Source organism: Haemaphysalis longicornis, unplaced genomic scaffold, assembly GCF_048455015.1.
Source record: "Haemaphysalis longicornis isolate Haplotype H1 unplaced genomic scaffold, Haemaphysalis longicornis Haplotype H1 scaffold_1, whole genome shotgun sequence".
Taxonomy (NCBI): domain Eukaryota; kingdom Metazoa; phylum Arthropoda; class Arachnida; order Ixodida; family Ixodidae; genus Haemaphysalis; species Haemaphysalis longicornis.
The window spans coordinates 280,536,700-280,559,910 of NW_027526203.1; the positions used below are offsets into that span (position 1 = coordinate 280,536,700).

The 23,211-nt window shown below is 45.7% G+C and overlaps 2 protein-coding genes across 2 annotated transcripts in view; both read left to right on the forward strand.

Annotated features, from left to right (window-relative positions):
- Positions 1–1,404: 1,404 nt before the first annotated feature.
- Positions 1,405–17,807, forward strand: LOC144159006 (uncharacterized). The gene is made up of 5 exons (XM_077690237.1): positions 1,405–1,642; positions 10,564–10,790; positions 11,738–11,864; positions 11,973–12,060; positions 17,684–17,807. The coding sequence occupies exons 1-5, from the start codon at positions 1,405–1,407 to the stop codon at positions 17,805–17,807; spliced, it is 804 nt and encodes a 267-aa protein (XP_077546363.1).
- Positions 17,808–18,085: 278 nt separating this feature from the next.
- The window catches only part of LOC144159017 (nose resistant to fluoxetine protein 6-like), a 35,486-nt gene continuing 30,360 nt past the window's right edge, over positions 18,086–23,211 (forward strand). The window contains exons 1-3 of the mRNA XM_077690249.1: positions 18,086–18,206; positions 19,093–19,272; positions 22,501–22,594. Coding sequence (XP_077546375.1) covers positions 18,086–18,206; positions 19,093–19,272; positions 22,501–22,594 — 395 coding nt within the window. The remainder of the gene's footprint in view (positions 18,207–19,092; positions 19,273–22,500; positions 22,595–23,211) is intronic.

Sequence of the window (23,211 nt, forward strand, 5' to 3'; positions counted from 1 at the left end):
TGGCACAGGTATCAGGTATCAGGCCGTGCAGTAAGTTCTCAAGATTAGTGGTGCCTAATCTTATCATTCTATTTAGGTTTAAAGTCACATATGGAAATAAATATAGCCGTAATTGGAATGGAGGTACGTTAATGATTTAATAATAACTTTCTAGTTAATGAGAAGTATTACCACAATGGCTTCCCGAATCAAGTGTCCCCCTACGCTCACGGCGAAATACGGCTAGCCATGGTGCATTTCTCGCAGGCTGACGCGGCGCAAGGTTGCGCGCAAACTGCCTTAATTACACACAAGAATATATCTTCAAGCAGTGGAACATGCCGGACTCTTCAAATGCTCGTCTACGCTATCCTGACTTTCCTGTTCAGCGCAACCTTCCACGTGACCTTACCTGTATACATATAGATAGTTCCATTTGGCCATCTTTGGCTGGGAGTAGCCCTCCCGAACCTTTACTCTCATTTCGTATCGGCATAGCTGATAATTGAGCTGAAGCTCGCGTGCTTAGAAGAATATCAAAAACCTCCCGTGCCGTGTTCCCTACTCATGGAGAAAGGCACGGCCCAGCTCGCCTTCACACTCTCGGAAAACAGTATGTCACTGTCGGTGTGCGACGCACTGGAGGCGAAGTTTTCGAAGCAGAATCCTCCCATCCAGCTTTACATTAATTTAATTTCAAAGCAGGGGTGACCCGATTATTCTGTCGCGGAGTTTGTGCTAACTGTGCCTCTTGTCACTTAGCAAAGCAAGGTTCCATTGTCTGTTCAGAAAAACAGATGTTGTACTCTACCGCTATAAATGCGCTTGCTTCGTAGCTTACTGCACTCGCAGACTGTAATAACGCTCATTAGCGACACAACCTCCCCAAACGAAGATTTGTTCGCCGTGCCCCTGACTGTCCCTGGCTCCCAGTGGGCGACCTTTATGTCTACGACTCCGCATTTCGCGACGGGAGAGGAGGCGCCCCGACAATATGGCAGCGTGCGCGTGAAGGTTAAAAAAGCGAACGTCATTCCGCTTCTTCCGTGTCCAGAGAGATGGCCTTCCGTCTCTGAAACTCGGAAAACGAGAGCGAGTGCTCGGCGGTTGCGCTTTCGGGAGCCCCCGAGAAACCCATGTCGGTAGCCACCCCTTCCTCAGCGGCCATCCCAGTGAAGCGCTTCGTAATAAAATGCTGCAATTAAAGCTGAGAGGGAAAAATAAAAGTGCCAAGAGTGACCCCGTGTTTATGCTAGCATTCTCGGCCGCTAGTGAAGCCGCTGCTTTTGATTCGAGGCGACCGATGCGGACGGGGCAATGTGCGCGAGTGAGCGGAAAAATTGGGCTGCGTGCCTTGTCGCGGTGTCGATAGCTGCCCTACAACTATGGCCCGGCGCGGAAGGGCAGGCAACGATTGGGCGGACAATGCGGCTGCACCAGCGAGCCGTGTCGAGCGACAGCGAGCCGACGACCCCGGAAGGTTTCGCGTACAGCGCCAATGAGCTGCGCGAAATAGCCCAAGGCATGATGCGAGACGCGACTAAGAGGCTGTTTCCGTACGTGCAAGACTTGGCCTACGATCAGAACATACCCCAGGAGTGCATCTCCAACATGTTCAAGCTGGGCAGCGGCCTTCGAAGCAACAAGCTGTGGGCCTTCAAGTGTGAGTAGCTTTGACGGTATAGTGCTGTCAAACTATAGCGCGTTTGTATATACCAACAGCGCGTCGGTAAAGATGACGCCTCATGCCTGCCGTCCCATCCCCGGCGTACGATTAGCTAGCCGCCTCATTTAGGGGCCACATAATGATGTTTCGCAGCTGTTTCTTTTAAAATAACCTGGGGGTTCTCAAAACAGAGAGCTGGGCGAGTTGGTTTGCTCTTGACGAGGCGCATCTTGGAAAGGCACAAACACAGGGACGTACGTTGAGGAAGAAATGAACAAAGGCGCTCTGTTTGTTTTCCCTTCAACGTACCTCCGCGTTCAAAAAAAAAAAAATTAGAGAGCGAAAAACACTACGACACAGAAGAAGCACGACGGGACAAGCGCTCTTGTTCCGTCGTGCTTCTTTTGCGGTGTGTTTTTCGCGCTCTAATTTTTAGAACAAGCATCAACATCCCAAACAGCGTGCTTTAATGACGATATATACGTCCGTGATTTTACGCCTCTTCAAGATTGGGGATTCCTGTCAAGAAAACGGCCTCTGAGCGCAAGTAGGCTTTCTCGTTGTTTAGCAGGCGTTGATTCCTACAATTGAAGTGGTCTTTTTCATATCGCCGTAACGCACATGAATGATAAATCACGTTGCCAGATAGAAAATCTGATCAGCAGCGATAATCCACGTACCATTTGATTCTAAAACATCATCTGCGCTTTGACATCGCGCAATGCCAGAAGTTTACTTGTATTTCGCAATGTCACAGCCCAATGAACGGTCTTTAGTCAAATCATGCGGTGGGTCGCGTCGTTGGCCTATATGGCCCATTTGATCGTAATGATAGGTGGTTCAGGTGCGTTGCGAACGAACACACCCTTGGTTGCTTTGAAGGATGAACTGGAATCAGGGAGAAGTTACGTTTGAGCCAATCTTTTCTCACGAAATGTTTTTCTTTGGTTAGTGTTTTTGCTATGGTCGAGCCCCACTCATTCTAAAAAAATAATTATTGGTACTCACCTCGTTTTCACCATAACACCGAGAGAAAGTTGAAGTCATCGCTAATCGGGCTGGTTGTAGTGACTAAAAATGCACTGGTTCTGTATTGTTCCACCATTGCGGTTCTTCATTTTTGCAGTTACCGCGACTTTATCGCCTTCCCGTGGTTTGGGTGGCATATGTCTTTCAGATGTTCATGGTGATGGTATTTTCATAATGTGTAGTGTTTGTAACCAGCAGAAAAACAAGCAACTTAACAGGTCACCAACGAGTGCTGCTGCGGAGGTCAGAATATAATTCAGAAACAAAGAATACACAAGTGGGGAGACCTTTCCAAAAAGTAGGCACTTGTAGGGCCGGAAGTCCCTTCGTCGGCAGTTGGGCCAACTCCTGCCATAGCTTCCAAGTTTGACCTATTTACGAGATCTTGTTGCTATCAGGGGCGTCGGAACAGGGGTGCAGGGGGGAGCGATGACTCCTCTTTTACAAAAGTGGGAGCACGGCTACCCCCGTCAAAGGGCACCCGAAGTCTTCTGCAGAGCCCCGGACGGCTCCGGGAAAGTTAGATTTATTTGAAGAAGGCAAAATGCTTAAGGATCAGACGATAGTCAGTCGAAATCCAAATGGTGCTGGTCATTACTTATACTGCTTATACGATATTTTTCGCCTTTGTGAATGCCCCCAATTCTGAAAAAAAAATATTTATTGATCGATTATTGATTGATTGATTGATTGATTGATTGATTGATTGATTGATTGATTGATTGATTGATTGATTGATTGATTGATTGATTGATTGATTGATTGATTGATTGATTGATTGATTGTGAGGTTTAACGCACCAACGCTACACTGGCGATGAGGCGCACGGGAGTGGAGGGCTCCGGATTAATTTTGATCACCTGGGGATCTTTAACGTGCGCCGAAATCTCGAACACGCGGGAGTTTTCACTTTTCGCCTCCATCAGAAAAGCGGCCGCCGCGCCGGGAATCCAACCCGCGTCCTCGGACTCAGCAGAACAACGCCTTAGCCACTGAGTCACCGCGGCGGGTCTGTAAAAGAAAAGTGATTTCGACGTTACCAGTTTTGAGTAGATATCTGCCTAGTTGAAAGACTATGTTATGAAGAATTTAATAGGCTAATGCTCGGCTCGTGTCTCAAATATTCTATGCCTGCGGCATCAGTCAAAGGATGGATGGCATATTGGGTTTGCCCTTTATATCCGGCTCATACTATCATGATAGTATAGCCAGCTCCACTGGACAGTATGAGTAATATGTTACGCCAACTAGCACCTCAGATTTCTTAGCAATGGAGGCGAAAAGCAACAACGCCCGTGTGTACGAGATTTCGGCGCACGTTAAAGATAAAATTTATCCGCAGCCCTCCACTACGGCGCGCCTCATCGCCTGCGTTGCGTCGGCGCGTTAAACCCTACAATCAATCAATCGATCAAAAGATTTCTTAGGAAACAGTGGTTTCCTAAGCGGCTTGCAGCAATCACATAATTGCTCACACTCTAACAAGTATTCGCAGAGATATCAATAGTCCGGCTATTTATTACAAAATATGAATGCATCCGTATCGTAAAACTGAGATTTCCCTATTATTTATTTATTTATTTATTTATTTATTTATTTATTTATTGTTTATTTGTGTTTGTTTGTTTGTTTGTTTGTTTGTTTGTTTGTTTGTTTGTTTGTTTGTTTACACTGTCAGCATACAGCCAAGACAGGAATTTATATTGTGAAATAAGCAAGTGCGACACCAAGAAATCAAATTTACATACAACAGCGAAAAGAAAAAGAGAGGCGCTTGAAAAATTGAAAAATTGACATAGGCAGGCAATAAATCACATCAGCAGTACAACCACATGCGCATTGACTTGTTCTTAGATAATAACAAACAAATAAATTGGCCTCGTATCTGCTCCTTTCGTTCCAAATGTCGACGAAAGACGATAGTCGACTGGCGTCACTGGCAAGTAAATGCCTCGATTCTCCTTCCCGGTCACCTATAGTAGTGTTCCTCTTCCGTGTCGTTCCTCCCAGGATAATACGCTAGAGGTTTCCTCAAGTCAATTTAAATTTACTGCGTTCCACTGCTCCAAGTCGGGTACCTCGATGCCAGCGCTGCCGTACGGCGGAGACGCGTGTGAATCGACGCAACCTACTACAACGTTTATACAACCACGTTGCCGTACTCCACAAGTGTTCCAAGCGGAACGTGGAACATATCTAGTGGAACCTTTCGTTGCTGTTGCTGTTTGATTTTTCTAAATGCCTTCAGGTAGCGCAGACAACAGCAGGCGATGGTTTTCTGTAGTTGATATAGTATTTTATTTGCTATCGCAAAAACCAAGCACCCGTGAATTTTTTTAATAAAGAAAACTGAAAATATCACTAATGTATTGATTTTCTGCCTTATATTTGCGTAATGTCTTGTTCTTGCTCAACAATGTTGACAAGTATGAACACTATAGCACCGGACTTAGACGTTTAGGTTTGGCTGTGGGTAAAGAAAGACTATTGTGCAGTTCCTGTTTCACTTTTGCCGGGTGGTTGAATCGAGTCGCAGACAGACAGACAGACCAAAATTTCTGCGTTTAAGTAGCCTAAGAAAGGCTATCGCCTTTAGAAGAAGGCAACATTATGTGTCAGGGGTAGCATATTGCTCAACACAGCTTTGAAGCGTTTGACGTCACTGAGGATAACAACGTCAATTGGCAGCGAGTTCGATTTGTCAATCAGTTTGTCGAAAAAATAATATTGTAACGTGAGCTACACTGCAGCCGAGGTTGAGCAGTTTCGCGTGGCTCCTGGAGAGCCGTGCTGCGCAAGTGCGGCACGTGGCGGCCCGGTCCACTTTATGGTCATGCGAGGGGTGGCCGGTTGTGGAACCGATGGCTCGTGCGTCGCAGCAACACCGTGCTGCGCAAGCGCAGCACGTGGCAGCCCGGTCCACTTGATGATCATGCGAGGGGTGGCCGGGTGTGCAACCAATGGCTCGTGCGCCGCAGCAACACCGGCGGGCGCCTGTGGAACCACACCCCCCGCGTCCAGCGTCTTCACCGACCTCCGTTCCGCACGTGGCGGCCCGGTCCACTTGATGATCATGCGACGGGTGGCCGGGTGTGGAACCGATGGCTCGTGCGCCGCAGCAACACCGGCGTGCGCCTGTGGAACCACACCCCACGCGTCCAGCGTCTTCGCCGACCTCCGTTCCGCACGTGGCGGCCCGGTCCACTTGATCATGCGAGGAGTGGCCGGGTGTGGAGCCGATGGCTCGTGCGCCGCAGCAACACCGGCGGTCGCCTGTGGAACCAGCTTAGCTCTGGGGCGATTGGTGACGCTGCGCCGGAGCCGCTTGATAAATATACATGTGTCACATAATGCGTATACCGTGTGTGTGTCATTGAAGCAGCAGTAAGCATGATAATCAAGCTAATCCTAGACAACCAGGAAAGCTAAGAATAACCAGCTGAACCTTAACTCACGCTACGTATATCCTGGCATAGCCGAGCTAAGACTCTGCTAATTTTTTCAGACAATCTGTTCTATAATTCATAATTCCCCGGTTTGATGTGTTTCGTATAAGTATTGAGCGCAGGTGAGGTTTCCCACGTGATGTAATTGGCAATATCGAAGCTATAGGGACCATGCAATATCTAGAAAAAGAATTTGAGCCTGTTTATCTTCATTCTGTGTTTGGCAGTCATGATTCCAGCCCTTTTCCGGTGTTGTGGTATCGACTGCATTCGACGATAAGAGTTAAAATATAAACCTCAGAGCTTTAGTTTGAATGCTTTCCCATTTCTTTATATTCTTTTCTGTGTACGGGTGCCAGACTTGACTAGGTTAATCAACTACTGGCATAATGAATATTGTGTACGCGAGCAGTTTCACTTCTGTCGTCGCATCGTGCAGTTACCTTCGCAACGCCGACAGTTTCTTTTGGGCTCTATCCCAGATGTAGTCCACGTGTGCTGTCCAATTTCAAGTACAGGTGCGGTCAAAAGTAATTGGAACACGGTCTCGGAAATTTACAGGAATTTCTTCTTCTGGAAACTGCTTCGATGCATTGGGGTGCGTTTAAAGGAGTCATCCATAATAGAAAAAGCTTCCTGTAAGCCGGTAACGGCTGTCATAAAGCCACTAAGACAGATATTTTGTGATATTCACATATCCTTGTTCCAACTGCTTATGACGGCACATGTACGGGTAATAAAAAAAATAGCAGTGTCTTAGCTCGGCTATGCCAGGATATACGTAGCATGACTAAGGTTCAGCTGGTTAGCTTTCCTGGTTGTCTAGGATTAGCTTGATTATCATGCTTACTGCTGCTTTAATGACACACACACACACACACGGCATACGTATTATGTGACTCATGTATATTTATCAAGCGGCTCCGGCACAGCGTCACCAATCGCCCCAGAGCTAAGCTGGTTCCACAGGCGCACGCCGGTGTTGATGCGGCGCACGAGCCATCGGTTGCACACCCGGCCACCCCTCTCATGATCATCAAGTGGACCGGGCCGCCACGTGTAGCGCTTGCGCAGCACGGCTCTCCAGGAGCCACGCGAAACTGCTCAACCTCGGCTACTGTAGCTCACGCTACAAAATACCAAGATATTTATATTCTGAAACTTCCTTCAACGGGATGTTATCAATTTGGTAGCATCACTGAAACGGCGCCTTCTTTGGAGTCATGAGCATAAACGCGGTTTTATCAGAATTGATGCTAATTTGCCATGTTTTGCGCCAGGCACTGACTGATTTCAGGTAGTTGTGAAGTCTTATTTGATCGTCTCGGGATTTTATTCTGGCATAAATTATGGTGTCATCGGCACAGTGCTTCGTATATAGTTATGTCAGGTAGGGAAACTGAACTCATGTCACTAATATGCAGAGAGAACAACAAGGTGCCTATCACGGACCCCTGGGGAGCACCAGATCACACGTCTAGTTTAGTACTTGAGGGGCCATTTAAAGAAGCAAAAATGTTTCATTTGCGACAAATAAGATTCAATCTACTGGGTTATCTGATCATTTTTTTAAGTATGCGAAGCTTAAATAACAACTTCTGGTGAGCTATTTTGTTTAATGCTTTCCTAAAATAATCTGTACCTAATCCTGCTTATCAATGCACCGAGCGAGTTTTTGTACCACTTCAGTTAAAATCCTAAAAGTACAATAGCCTCGGCGAAAACCATGTTGGTTAGTGCTTAAGATATGGTTACTCTCTACGAACTGCGTGAAATGTTTGGTTAGCACGTGTTCTAGATCAGAGATATAGGTCTGTAGTTTGTAGGATCATACTCAGGGTCGTGTTTAGGAACAGGTTTAACTTTCGCTCATTTTCAGTCGGCAGGTACGTCCTCGGTTAGGAGTGATTTGTTGAATATTTCAGTCAAATAGTAAGAGCACCACTCAGCATATCTTAGGAAAATATAAGAAATACCGCCAGGGCCTGTTGCTTTGTTCCGTCTAATTTAAGAAGCAGGTCGAATACTCCTTCTGCTATTGGGACATCCTCGATATTCCGGAACTCTGTCATCATCACTATTGAATACAGACTCAAAATGATCATTAAGAATACACGCCATTTCAAAAGCATTGGTTACAGCAGAATTTTGCTTTGAGATATGTCTTCAGAATTTTTCTGGGGCCTGCTGAATAAAGTTTGTCAGTGACTCATTCATTAACGCTACTTAGCTTGCGCAACTTCTACCCTAAAAGCTTTAGAAAACACTCTTACAAGGCCGCGCTTTTCGGTCGTGTAGTGATGGGCGCAGCTTGCTCGCAGACATTTCAGCCCCCATTTCACGTGTAGAATTTTTTGGGATATCCAAGGATTATTTCCATAATCTATCGGCACACCGGAAAATCACAAATATTCGGAACGAAATTAAAACAAATGATTTGTTGTGTATACACGTACTCTAATAATATAACATACACGGTTCAATTTACATGTAGCATAACTTCTTTCTTCAACTGGTCTGCGTATTTAACTTACTTACACATTTATTTTATGTAGTCAGTGCTGTGACATTAGGTAATGCAAGCATTACGTTTTGCGTTTTGCAATGCACGATGTCACAATACAGACATTTATTCAATTAAACCGTGTGGGGCGCCATTATTCGAGCAAAGCATGTCGTTTTGTCACACTGCAGATTTAGTGACAAGTGCCAAGCGCGAGCGACAAGCCCGCCGAGACGGCAAGAAACATTTCATACCCTCCTCCATCACCATTTCAAGCGGTTTACAACAGCTTTGCTCGACATCCACTTTCGCAGGGCCGGATGGCGACCAATTTTTTGTGTTGTTCTGTTTCATCAAAACTCAGTTGATAGTAAGCGCCGGTCCTGTGCATTTCCTGTCTTCGTCTTGATTTTTTTTTTGCGCTTCTTTTAATCAAGTCAACCTATGGTCGCTTACAGGTAGAGTAGCATACAATCTGGAAGATAAGCATAGACTCCCTATCCCGCACCCAAAACTCACGTGGGAGCAGCAAGTACTGTATCGACAGATACAATCAGGGTCCTCCCCTCTCTCCCGGTTAGACAACCGCATGTCCCCATCAGTACGAGGACTGCCGCCCGTTATGTACAAAGCTAGGCATTCTTCACTGCATGGTGGGGGAGTGCGATTTCAGCCAAGAACACCCATCGCCCATTGCCTCCCCTAATAACCCTACCCTTTCTCCTAGCGAGCGATGGTAAATCTTGCTGTCCAGCTCCGCTTTGGAGGATCAGCTTCCGCTGGTCACCAGAGGCAGACAGCATACGGAATCTTGTGAAGAGGAGCCACTCTCATCCGGCGCGTTTCGCGCTGTAATTCTCTAGTATAAAAGTTTCCTCCTCGGGACACCGACCTCTCAATCTAGCGTAGCCTGGTGGAGAAGACGAGGGCAGCCAGCGTGGACCAGGGCTTCCCGGACTATAGAGGAGGCCCCTCACCGGGCGGGCGCCCAATCATCAGCGCCTGAAGCTCGTCTCAATAAAGTTTTTCACTCACTCACTCACTCACTCACTCACTCACTCACTCACTCACTCACTCACTCACTCACTCACTCACTCACTCACTCACTCACTCACTCACTCACTCACTCACTCACTGTAGGCTTACCAGTGCAAGATCAGAAGACCGCTTGCATGGGAAGGCGATCACCCTCACCGCGCTGACACCTTGCATTATCCACAGGTTTAGCTTGCAAGGCACTCTAATTTGTTTCACTATCTATACGTGGTTCGACTTTCCGCATTTAGATAACATCTGCAGGCTCCGTTATGCATTTCGGATTCAGTTAGTTCAATTTTTAATTCATTCGACAAATTTCAGCTGCCCCGCTACAGTTGAATTAACGAGTGTGCTGTACTGGCAGTTTTTATTACATAGTTGTTTCTGAATGATGATTATGACGAGGACGACAACGATTATGATGCTGATGATAATAATAACAATAAAATGATGATGAAGATGACATTGTAATCTTACTTCGCACAGACCCCCGCCTGTTCGGTCATATGCACGCATGCACGCCGGCATCGCGATTGCTTACACTATTGTTTTCCACATTGTCTTTTGTGTCCCCTGCTTCCTCCCTTTGCTGGCTGTCTTCCCACTTTGCAATGCTAGGGCTTTTGCTGAAAAATCAAGTTCTCCTTGCCGTTTTATTGAACCAGAACAGGCTACCCCTCAGGGCATACATTTCTACAGTTTCGTTCGCCGCTGACGCATTGAGAGGGCAAACTTAGCGCCCTCTTTGCCGGTTTCGAGGCAACCCGGATGCTCAGGAAGCATAAGTGAGAGAGGAAAGTTCTAGAGCTAGGAGGAGCGAAAAGCCCCTTTCAGAGAAGCACCTGGACACTGAATAGGAGGCCCGGGAGGAACAACGTTGTCAGCATCGTGTACACTCGCAGTCCTGGACGCCATGGGCCGACCCCCGGCCGGGATGCTTGCCGGATCTTCGGGGGCCTTGGGCATGTATGACGAGTGCCTGGCCATCTCGGTGCCCAGCGGTGACGGTCCGGACTCCCCGGAGGCCTTCCGCGGGCAGTACTGCACGCTGTACGTCAAGCCTACGCTCAACGACAGGAGGCTCGAGAGACTACAGCAGTCGCTCGACAAGTTCCCGCGCCTTGTCCGGGTGAGCTATGGCTGCTGTTGCGGGCAACGCGCCTGCTCAGTACGGGTGGGGCACATATGCAGCCGTGCACGCGCTGCCTCTGTCGAGATCAGAAAGGCTTTATGTCAAGCGAATGACGCCTGCTGCATGGATGTGACGGCAGAGGAGTAACGCCATTGCTCCACGCATTGGCGGAACTTAGGTAACGCTCGAATAGATACCGCGGGCCTGCTAGCACACACTACCCGTGGTTGAATAATCCAAGCGTCCAAGGGAACGAATTAAACGAGCAGCGAGCTACGACACGCGATTTGAATCAAACCTCTACACTTGCATTGCGCAATGTAGACCACATTGTTAAAGTCGGGTTCGTTATTCGTCAACTTGGTCCACATGATCGCAACGGTTAGAAATTCAGGTAGGTTGCGCTGAAACATGCCTAAATGAGCAAACCGATGCACGCCATAGTCCGCATATATTGATTCTGCTGAGAAAGTTTTAATGTATATATTTGATATTTTAAAGCGGACGTAGCGGGCTGTGAATGACTAAGTTTAGTCACGTAATCTAGTATGACTCGGACAATGCATTTTGCTTTACAAACACTCCAAATAAACGTTCCGTGCTTGAAGTGGTTGGGCATAATGCTGCGGCATTTGTTTCACGGGCACCATCGAATTGGTATTTAACCTGACTTAATTCAAATTCAGAAAAAGGGGGAAAGAAAGGGGACAACTTCTTACTGCAACGACCGCTACATTTTATAACAAAAAAATGTGAAAACCTAGAGCTCGTGTCTTGTTTTTCCCTTTGTATCGCAGCATTGGCGTGAGCGCACATCATAACGACCGACAGCGGCTACTCCGACTCTCAGTGGGAAACCCCGCCCTACGGGCATAAATCACCTTGTGCAGTTGATGTTCAGTCCCTCGCTCGATCCTTGTCGCTTATTTTATTTTTGTTTCCAGAAACGTGTGCAAAATGCGACGCAGTTGAGGGAGCTGTATGACCACTGGATGGTGGGAGGGCTCCGCTTGGGTGTCTGCTTGCCCTCCCAGTGCTCCGGCAAAGATCTCAAGTACATCGTGGACAGATGTGAGCGCTTACGTTTATAAAGCAGTATATTTAACATAGCTGGAAAAAATTGCGAACAAATATCTAAGGGTACGAATTTTATGCTGACACTTACAATCTTGGTTTCAGTCGCCAGGCCACTGGATATACGCACGAAAGTCAGCGCATGCGCCGTTCAAAAACCTGTGACGTTTACTACTCTGCAGCTGTGTATGATGTGAGTGTGCTTTCTTTTCTCTTGCAGGAGCAGGCTAGCAATGCGCGAAAGTTATGTAATCAACCAGCGCCTGGATTGTGGGTGACATTTCTCGCCCCAGAAAATATAACAGAGGGTTGGACCAAATATTTGGTTGCCAGAAGGGGATGGCGGTGCCTACTGCACGTTTTGACAATGAATAAAATAAATAAGGAACTGTGCACATTTAAGCACGGCATTTTCACTTCTTTTGCAAACCTGTCCCCCCCCCCCCCCGCCACACACACACACACACGCCAAAGAGTAACAAAAATATCTATGTTGATTCAAGGTTTACATTAGAACGCGGGCCGAAGCTACACCTTGGGCTACGGGCTAATTTAAACGACCTAGGATGGTTTATTTATTTATTTATTTAGGTACCCTCAGGGCCAGAGGCATTAGAGAGGGGAGTGGGTTACAATAGTTACAAACATATTACAAAACAGAGCATATAAATAATAAACAGAAACAAAACCAGGAAAATGCAATGTACTTCAATGCTTCTGATTATACAATGTTAGCTAAAGCAGTTTTAAAAAGTTGGTGGTCCGAAATTGTTGCCGTCAGTGCGGGTAGGTGGTTCCATTCTTGTGATGTACGTGGTATGAATGACTGGGAAAGGAGTTAGTTCTGCAGGACGGCAAGCCGACTTTATGGACATGATTAATGCGAGCTGAAATGTACCGAGGAGGCAGAATGAGTTCGTCGCGTAGCTGGCTGTGATAAAAAAGCTTATGAAAAAGACAAAGGCGAAGGATTTTTCTACGAGATGATAAGGAAGGTAATCCGAGGCTGGATTTCATAGTGCTAATACTAGCAGTCCGGTTGTAGTTAGAAAGTATAAAACGAGCAGAGTTATTTTGGACCATTTCAAGTGAGTGTGTTAGATTTTCTTGGTTAGGATCCCAAACTGATGCAGCATATTCCAGTTTGGAAAGGATAAGCGTTTTGTAAAGAGTCAGTTTTAATGTTGAGGGAGCCTGTGAGAAATTTCGACGTACGTAGCCGAGCATGCGATTAGCGTTATTAATTACGTACGCAGTATGCACGGTCCATGTGAGGTCGATAGTAATATGTATTCCGAGATATTTGTAAGTGCTGACAGATTCTAATGGAGCATCGTTCAGGTAGTAAGTGGGCAATAAACGGTTAGTTCTAGATACGCGAAGAAACTTGCATTTGCTAGTGTTAAGTTCCATTACCCATGTTTTGCACCACACAGAAATAGCGTTAAGATCGGATTGAAGGGTTAATTGGTCATTGTCATTACATATTTCACGAAAGAGGACGCAATCATCGGCAAACAAGTGAATGTCAGATGTAACGGATAAAGGTAAGTCGTTAATGTAGATAAGAAATAGCAGGGGAGTCAGGACAGATCCTTGAGGGACTCCAGAAGAGACGTTCGTTCGGGGTGAGACGTTATCGTTAGCTAAAACAAACTGAGAGCGGTTAAAAAGAAAACATTCAAGCCAAAATAAAAGTTTGGGATCAAGATTAAGATTTTGTAGTTTGTGAAGTAACAACTTGTGACATACTTTATCAAACGTTTTCGAAAAGTCTAAAAAAATGCAATCAGCGATAGATGAACGATCAAGAATGGTGTGTAGTCCATGGGTGGAAGATGCAAGTTGAGTTTCACATGAATAATTTTTTCTGAAACCGTGTTGGCACTTAGAAAAAAACGAGTTAGATTCGAGAAAACCTGCCAGGTTGGAATATATTATGTGTTCTAATATTTTACAAGGTATGCTGGTTAGCGAGATAGGCCGGTAGTTAGATGGTGAATGTTTGTTACCCGTTTTAAACAGTGCAGTTATCTTTCCAATCTTAAAGTCGATGGGGAGACAGCCTTCATGAAGCGATTGTTCGAATATCTTTGTTAGTATGATTGAACAATAAGAACTTGTGTTTTCCAAAAATTTCGGACTGATCGTATCACACCCAGGAGACGAGGAAGGCTTTAAGGACTTGATTGCACTTTCTACACCAACATAGTAAAAATATAATAGGAGGCATGGGTGGGTAGTCACAGTGGGGGGTAGTCGGAAGAGGGACATCTGTGGTTACTGAACCATATCTGGAAAAGGCATCATTTAGGGCTTCTGCACACAGATGAGGGGGAATGGTGTTTCCAGCACTATCAATCAAGGTTAACATTTCGCTATCTTTGGGGTTAATAACGCGCCAAAATTTCTTTGGATCAGTTAATAACATAGTAGGTAGCGTGGTGTTAAAATAGCAATATTTCGCATTTTTCATTGCGGCGGTGTACTCTTGCGAGGCCTTTTTGTAGTCGTCCCATCGAGCGATGCTGGAGGATTTTTTCGCGGCCCTATAAATACGACGCTTTTTGTTTAAGAGCTTAATCTGTACTTTGAACCATGGTGCATTGCGACCGGATGTGATAGCGCGAACAGGAATGTATTTATTTTTTTCTGATGGAGGCGAAAAGCAAAAACGCCCGTGTGTACGAGATTTCGGCGCACGTTAAAGATCCCCAGGTGGTCAAAATTAATCCGGAGCCCTCCACTACGGCGCGCCTCATCGCCTGCGCTGCGTCGGTGCGTTAAACCGTGCAATCAGATCAGAATGTATTTATTTGTTAGTTGTTTCATATTATCTACAAAAACGTCCCAGTTAGTTTGAACACTACGACTATCAAAGGTGGAGAGGAAACTATCAAGAAATGTGCAAAGTTCATTATTAATGGAGGTAAAATCGGCTTTACCGTAGTCATGAATTGTTTTAGCCGTTTTTACATGCTTGGGACAGGATGCATTGATGTTGAACGATAGCAGAGTATGATCGCTTAATCCTGGCAGATGGGTAATGTTCGAAACAAAGTCGGAGTGTGACGTTAGCACAAGATCTAGTGTGTTAGCTACCGACGCAGTTGTTCTGGTAGGTTGCTTTACTAATTGTGACAAGGAAAAAATAGAGCACAGATTTAAGAAATCATTTGCGAATGTGGAAAAGGGGTTGAATGGTAGGTGGTTCAGTGGACCAGGAAATGTTTGGAATGTTAAAATCAGCTATTAGAAGGAAGGTTAATGGGCTCCGTAATCTTGTATTTCGCCGCAACAAGCCCTTAGCGGGTGCTGCATTGTCTATAGATTCCAGTGCATGATTATACAAATGTGTCTTGTGTGCGTGCGTGCTTGCGTGCTTGCTTGAGTGTGCCTGGCAAATAGGTCTATGGGTATCAGTTTCTTGGACTAAATAAAAAGACGGATAAAACCACTATACGCCACCGTGCGTGTGTGGTTATTTGTTTTATACACTTCTAACGTAACATTTTGTTGCAAACCGGGGACAGTCTTTGAAAAGCTATTCACTGGGTACGTTTGGGGAAAGCGTTCCTCGAAAATTTTCATCATGTACACTATACTTTTTGAGAAAAATTCCCTGCAGTAAACGAAAACACGCAGGCGTGGACAGGAAGTACGAAAGGGCCCATTTAAATTGATAAAACCAATGTGATTTGTGGGCCCCTTTAGAAATAAAGACGAAGCACAGTAAACTTGCTATGTGCAGAACAAGGAAGACCACAAATGCTCCAAAATAGAAATGGGGGAAAAACACAGCCATTTTATTAGGCGGTCGACATCATTTTTGGTATAGCGCGAAAATACACAGCATAGGCATCAAAAATTGCGGAACAAGCACACCACACCCATGAACGGCAGCATCTCCTTTTCGTGCTCGTGGTGTTGTTTTCGTCTTCCACGGCAAGGATTGGCCACGTGCGACTGTGATGATGTCTCCATTGGTCGAAACACTATTCGACTTGCGTCCTCGTATACATAATTAGCTAATCCACGTCTTGCAGCGCCTCGCTAATGCCCGCTGAAGCCGCTCCCGCTCTTCAGAGTTCCGCCAGCTGTATCTGTGTTTGAACCAGGCAGTCAAGTCGTACTATATTGCCACTGTGGCTTCATCTTTCAAGCACACATTGTCATTCATTAGGTTCGCACCGCAGAACTTTTAACTTTATAATTACTCGGACTCCAGATCAATCTTTCGACAATGTGACGCCGGCAGGTCGTCGTGATGTTCTCTGTTCAGGTAGTGGGCTACTGGCGTCATTGGAGCAGTTACATTCACTGAGAGAGAAGAGCTACGTGATTTGGATTATTGGCGTATGGGCGAATTTTCGCCCTTAGTGATGGGCTGAGCGCGAACTCATGAGCTATATATTTATGAAGCGTGAATGAACCATGGCGGCTCATTTGACCTATTCTAAACTACAGTTAAACAGTATTGGATTAGCAGAAATCGTTATGCATGTATGTATGTATGTATGTATGTATGTATGTATGTATGTATGTGTGTATGTATGTATGTATGTATGTATGTATGTATGTATGTATGTATGTATGTATGTATGTATGTATGTATGTATGTATGTATGTATGTATGTATGTATGTATGTATGTATGTATGTATGTATGTATGAACACTTTAAATTTTTCCTGAGCGAACCGCTGCTCGGTTTGCGCTAAAACTTCACACTAAGGTCGCATTTTGTGGTCTATTTTGTTTAGCACCGGGAACAACGGCGGTACTACCTGCTTATTCTGAAAAGAAATAATTACGATTTTGGCCTATGTGAAAACGGTGGCCTATTTGGACGTCCGAGCCAGTGCAAGCTGATCTTTTAATGGCTGCGCCACCTGGGGTATGCAGAGCGAAATGAACGACAGGTAGGAAGGAGCCAAATGAGGTAGCAGACGATCAGAAAATGTGAAAGCAGGCTTTCTGATCGTCTGCTACCTCATTGGGCTCCTTCCATTTGGGTCCTTCCACGGTAGGAAGGAGCCGAATGAGGTATCAGACAACCAGAAATTGTGAAAGCAGGTGAGGAAACAAATCCAACGTTTATTGACAATGATGAACCATGGGAATATTTTATTATGATTGGTATCAGATTTTATGCAACTATTTAGGATCATCGTAAACTAGGGATGAAAAAGATTTTTTGATCGTCTGCTACAGCATTTGGCTCCTTCCTACCGTGAATCCTCATCGTCCGTTTCACTCTGCGTACCCGAGGTGGCGTCGTCGCTCCAAGATCAGCTTGCACTGGCTCACACGTCCAAATCGGTCGCCATTTTCCTATAGGCAAAAATAGTTTTTACTTATTTTCAGAATAAACAGGCAGGTACCATCGTTGTTCCCGGTGTCAAACAAAATAGACCCCAAAATGCGACTTTCGTGTGAATTTTGAGCGCGAACTGCGCAGCATTTCGCTCAGAAAAAAAATTAAAGTGTTTTAATTATCGTTGTAACACCCTGTATGTATGTACAGTAGCGAGAAAAGCTTACAGACCATGCGAGCGGCAATTTGGGAACAATTTTTATTCAACACGGCAGCCTGATGTACGTGTGTTTAGGATACCTTATGAGCTAATAATTCACTTGTGTGCACACAACAGAAAAATCGCCTGAAGTTGTCCCTTTCGTGACTCGTATACGCGTTCGCTCATGACTGTGCCCCCCACCTACACACAGATGCACAAAAACAATGGCGGTAAGCTTCTTCGGATGTCAGGCAAGATGTTCGGTTCTTCACAATCTGTACTTTTCTTCTTCCTTTCAGATGTATGCTAAGCGTTCTTGGCCTACTGGTGCTGTCAGCAACGGCCTTAGAATTGTGGCTGACGTCCCCCTACAGCGAATTCAAAAACGAACAGGAAAAACGTGAGTTTCTTCATTTATTGTAAGCTTTAACTTGTACGATATTATTTTTATCGTCATATGTTTCTTGTTTCACGCACCGTTACATGATTTATTGAACAAAATATAATTATGCCTGTCGCCCTACGCCTGTCGCTTATACGCGCTGTCATGACGATATCACCATTCCCGTGGACATCAGAGCACACTCCATGGCGCAAGTACTTCCCCGAACGCTTTGCACCTCCGCCCATGTGCTCCAGGTAGCCACATTGTACAATACACCCTGGCAAAAGCAACTTCTGTAAGCCCAAAGATTGAAGTCATGTGCAACAAGGACGTGCCTCTTGATAAACTACAAGATGCCACCAAGAGAGAAAAACGCCTTAGTGACCCGGGAGCTGAGGGTCTGACTTACCAGGTGCTACGAAGCCTGGGCAAGAGAGGTAAAATGCGTCTGCTCGACGCCTTTAATCAAATTCGGAGTAAAGGAGTTATCCCGCCCATTTTACCACTGGCGCTTGTCTGCCAAATCAGCCCGATTCCTACCGACCCATTTCTCTGACTTCGGCTGGAAGGTGCCACCAAACCGTTGGTAACCTTATGCAAATACCAGACGGTTCCGGAGGCTATGCTGGTTCCGGAGGCCCGCCGGGTGGGATCCGGGTGGGATCCCACCCGGCGGGCATCTCCACTTCCTTTCTTTAAAAAAACTGTATCTGTTTCAGTGATAACAAATTGACCTATATATATATATATATATATATAGCGTATGAATGAAGTACGATGGGGCCGGTAAAAAATATACAGTGAAAGAGAAGACTAAAGGGTAACGAACGAAAATGTATTAACGTTTCGGCTTCGGAGAAGCCTTCGTCAGAAACATGATTCTGACGAAGGCTTCTCCGAAGCCGAAACGTTAATACATTTTCGTTCGTTTCCCTTTAGTCTTCTCTTTCACTGTATATATATATATATATATATATATATATATATGTGTGTGTGTGTGTGTGTGTGCCTTACAATGGATGGTCCAGGAAAAATAATAAAAAGTAGAGTCCGACTCTCGTTTCAAAAAACAAGAACAAGAAGGTTTACTAACGCTTCGATACGAAACGTTGGTAAACCTCTTAGTTTGCATATTTTAACAGTCTAACGATGATAGCTCGTACCGTTTACATGGTACTCGAGGCTGGGTACCCCTATCGTTCCCTGGCAGGTCAAGTAACCGGGGGACCAAAAAATGCGGCGCTGATAGATGCGTAGAAGCCGGGCATAGCTTGGCAAAGCGGCGTTCAGTGCTAATCCCATTGTCACGTGCTACCCCCGCAGCGCTGTGGCTGGGCGCGCTGCTGGCCTTCTCGGCAGTGAGCAACACGCGGACCCTTCTGAGCCGCGCCGGCCGGGACACGGACGCGCACCGGCTTCGCTGCCTGCATGGCGTCCGGGTCATATCCTACCTGTGGGTCACACTGTGCCACAACTACGCCGTGGTGGACCCGCACACCATGTGTGAGCTGGCCTGCCCTCGCTCTCGATTCCCTCTTCTGTTGGCGGCGTAGTGGTCAATGTTTTTTCCCTCCGCCTCCCAACCATTTTTGTGACCATGCCGCCCATTGCAGCATCGCAGGTGACCTTTCCCCACGTTTCTGCGCAGCGGTCAGGATAACCGTAGTACCGTACTCCCGATTTTTGTATGGTTAAAATTAAGAAATGCATCACGCGAACCAGAATACGGCGTCATTTTCCCCAACCAAACATTTTAACGAAGCTGGGTCACGCTGAGGATAGTGTACACAGGGGCTTCCATAGTTGCGTAGATTTGGATAAAGAACTGCCGAGCTTCGCTTGTTGTAGTTGTTTTTTTCTTTTGTCGTGTCTGATGACAGCAATAAAAGTGAAGGTGAAGTTTATTATAATGCTGGGTTTCGCAATCATTGAATAAATCATTGAAACAACGTAAATTCCCTACCGCCTTGTGTCGGGCCATATTGAAACCAATTTGGTTGCAACTGTGCGACGCTTCTGATCTCCGCATCGCAGATGTAGTATGCCGATGCAAGGAATTGCGTTTGTATATGCGCTGTTTGCGGCCCGCCGAGACGAAAAGCACCGGCCGGTACGCACTCTCAGTCCGACAATTGACCACCTCCTCACTACGACTGACAGAAGAGGAGCACTGGGGAGGCCCTCCTCCAACACATTGAGGCAGTTCTTGGGGGCGACTGGTAACAGCAGCTCCTTCCCCCAGCAACGCAGAAGCCTTTATAGAAGGGCAAATAAAGATGTTTCTCTCTCTCTCTCTCCTCTCTCTCTCTCCTCTCTCTCTCTCTCTCTCTCTCTCTCTCTCTCTCTCTCTCTCTCTCTCTCTCTCTCTCTCTCTCTCTCTCTCTCTCTCTCTCTCTCTCTCTCTCTCTCTCTCTCTCTCTCTCTCTCTCTCTCTCTCTCTCTCTTTGCGGCCCGCCAAAATGTGCAGTTTTCCAGCTCCCAGCTCCCAGCTCTACAGTGAGACAATAACGCTCGAGCGAGCCGGTGCTTGCCCGCAGATTTTCAAAGGCTGCCTCAGAACGGGTTTGGAGGGGGGGGAGAGGAGTTTTCTTTCTTTACAAGCATTATTTTAGCCTCACTACTTCTTTAGATTTCGCACTCTACGCTTCAGTGCCTTTGCCCTCATTTATGAAAGGAAGTCATTCCGACACCCCTACCACTATACAAAATCAACCGTGAGTGAAACAGGTAAAATTGTTCCACACGAGCATAATACGTCATTTGACAAACAAGCTCCGTACAACGTCAGTACCGGGAAAGGCCGCACTGGAGCACAAGAGGTGAGCTCATACGAAATTACGCAAGTCTGTCTGCCCACAATCGGTGTGTATGACCAAGCTTTGCGTACAAAGGAAAGAAAAACTTGACCAGCAACGACACTATATAGACATATGCTTTCGCTCAAAAGTGTCCGATGTGCTGTAGCTTCACGCATGCTTGCATTGCGTAATTTTTCGGATGAGGCTGGGCCTGGCTATTGACCGACTTTGTCCATTTGATCTCAATGACTGCTCACTCAGATGCAAAGTGCTGACATAGTGGCGTGTTAAACAGTTGAGCGCGGAATGAAAACAATGACGCCACGTAACTGAAACTTCGAAACACGGAAAAGAAGTGATACGGTTAGAGTTATGGGATTTTCTTTAGATAAACCCCTATATTGCCTGGTAGCCCCCCCCCCCCCCCCTTCGCAGGTTTCAGTAAAATCAGGTGTAACCGGATTTCTCAGGTTTAACATATCAGATTTCATTATCCGGTTTAAATATCAGGATTAGTCTATATGTTCCTAATTACGAATAAATTTGCGGTCACAAAAGGGCCGTAGGCTGAAACCAAATTCTTCCGGAAAGAGAAAAAAGCGCCGAGGACATGAACCACAGCAGTAATTCCCAAGCAAGAGTAAATATGCCACTTTGACGATTACAGAAAATTGATTACATTGGTAGCCTGCAAAAACGTGCTTGGAAGTGGGTCACACTTTCGCATTCTAGAAAGTTAAAGCGCGAAATAGTACTAAATGCAAAGGACAAACTTGCAACACATCCTCGCCCCACCCTGAAGCGAGTATTTCCACTGGCGTTATTCTTAATTACCAAATGAAGCTATCCCTGGAGAAAATGACCTGTCCAAAACACACATTGCGCAATTTCTGCGCCATCGTTTTCGCGGCGTTACCAGTTTTTTTATGTGCACTACACACACGCACAAGCACACGGACACGCGTACACTTTCACAGACAGACAGACAGACAGACATACAGACAGACAGACAGACAGACAGACAGACAGACAGACAGACAGACAGACAGACAGACAGAAAATGGAATGGATCCGCATGAGATTTGTTGAAATTACTTAGAATTTCTTGGCATTTCTGAAAATTACTTGGAACATTTACTTACAAGTATTGCCCAGTCATTGCAAGGAGTTTCAATTATTTCTGAGGGTAATTCCTGAGGATATTGTACGAATAATTTTCCCACTCAGCACTCGACAAGCACTCCCACATAATGAAAAAGTAAGCTACCTCTTTCACTCAAAAGAAAAATCTACAACCAGTGCACACTGCCGATGATCACAAACGGAGCTGAAACTTCGCGCCTTACTAAGCAACCAGAAAGCAAACTTAGGTCAGCTCAACGGGCCATGGAACGAGTAATGTTAGGAATAACACTCAGGGACAAGTAACGAGCTACCAGGAACGGAGCACAAACTAGAGTTGACGATATCATATTTCAGATAAAGAAAAGGAAACGGACTTGGGCTGGCCATTGAGTGAGACGAACCGAAAACCGGTGTACAATAAGGGTAACAGAATGGACACCAAGAGATGGGACTAGAAGAAGGTGGAGGCAATTAAATAAAAAAAAAAACTCGGGAGTAAACTGTGGACACGAGTAGCGCAGGATTGGAGCGGTTGGAGGTCAGTGGGAGAGGCCTTCGTCCTGCAGTGGACCTGAACAGGCTGCTGCTGCTGATGATGATGAATTTTCCCAAAGCAAACAATTGCTTCGCTTCTAAGGACAGTCATGAGAAACGAACTGCGCCTTTATTTTTATTTTTTAAAATCGAAATTAAGAGGTTCAATTCAAGACTTTCTGCATGGTATCGCCTTAAGGCACAACACTGAAAAGAGTTACAAACATTGACTCAGTGTTCTTAACACAGCCGTCGTTCGTTTTTGATTCTTCAGTCCGGGGTTTGTCAGCGCTGGAAATGATGGAAGGCTTCGCTTTCACAGTCGTTATTAACGGGATGCTGTCTGTGGAGACATTCTTCATACTGAGGTAAGCAACCAGTTTCTTCATACAATTGTTCTCGGGGAGAGCGGGGCACTTTAATAAATTTCTCTATGATAAATTTAAACGTTATTGCCTCAACTTTATTAAAACAAAACATAACCGTAACTAACATTGAGCATCTTGAATAAGCTTTCCGCAAGAAGATGCTAGCAGATATTTGAGGCGTTCAATCTCCAATGTTCGCGTCCAATAAAATGCGCACCAATCCACCCTGTGAAGGTGGTTGAAAGCGGAGCTGTAAACGACACCCACAACGATTACCCATGCGACGTCACTGAGTTCACACACGTGGCTTTATACACAGAGTGAAACCAGAGGTAAGTGAAATGCACTTAACCACACCCTTTATTAATTCAAAGAGATATTCTTTGCTAATGTTAAATCATTGCATGATTCACGAATGGTGGTTGGTTGAGTTGTATCGGTGAAGCACATGAGTGGAAACTCTTTTTGTATAAAATTAAAGGATGCTCAAACCCGGGGTTAGACGATCTCACTTCTCTGCCTCTGCCGCCACCGACGGAGGCGACGAGATCGGCGGCAGAGACGGAGAAGTGAGATGCCATGCATTAGTGTGAGCTTCCTTTAATCATTACTAACTC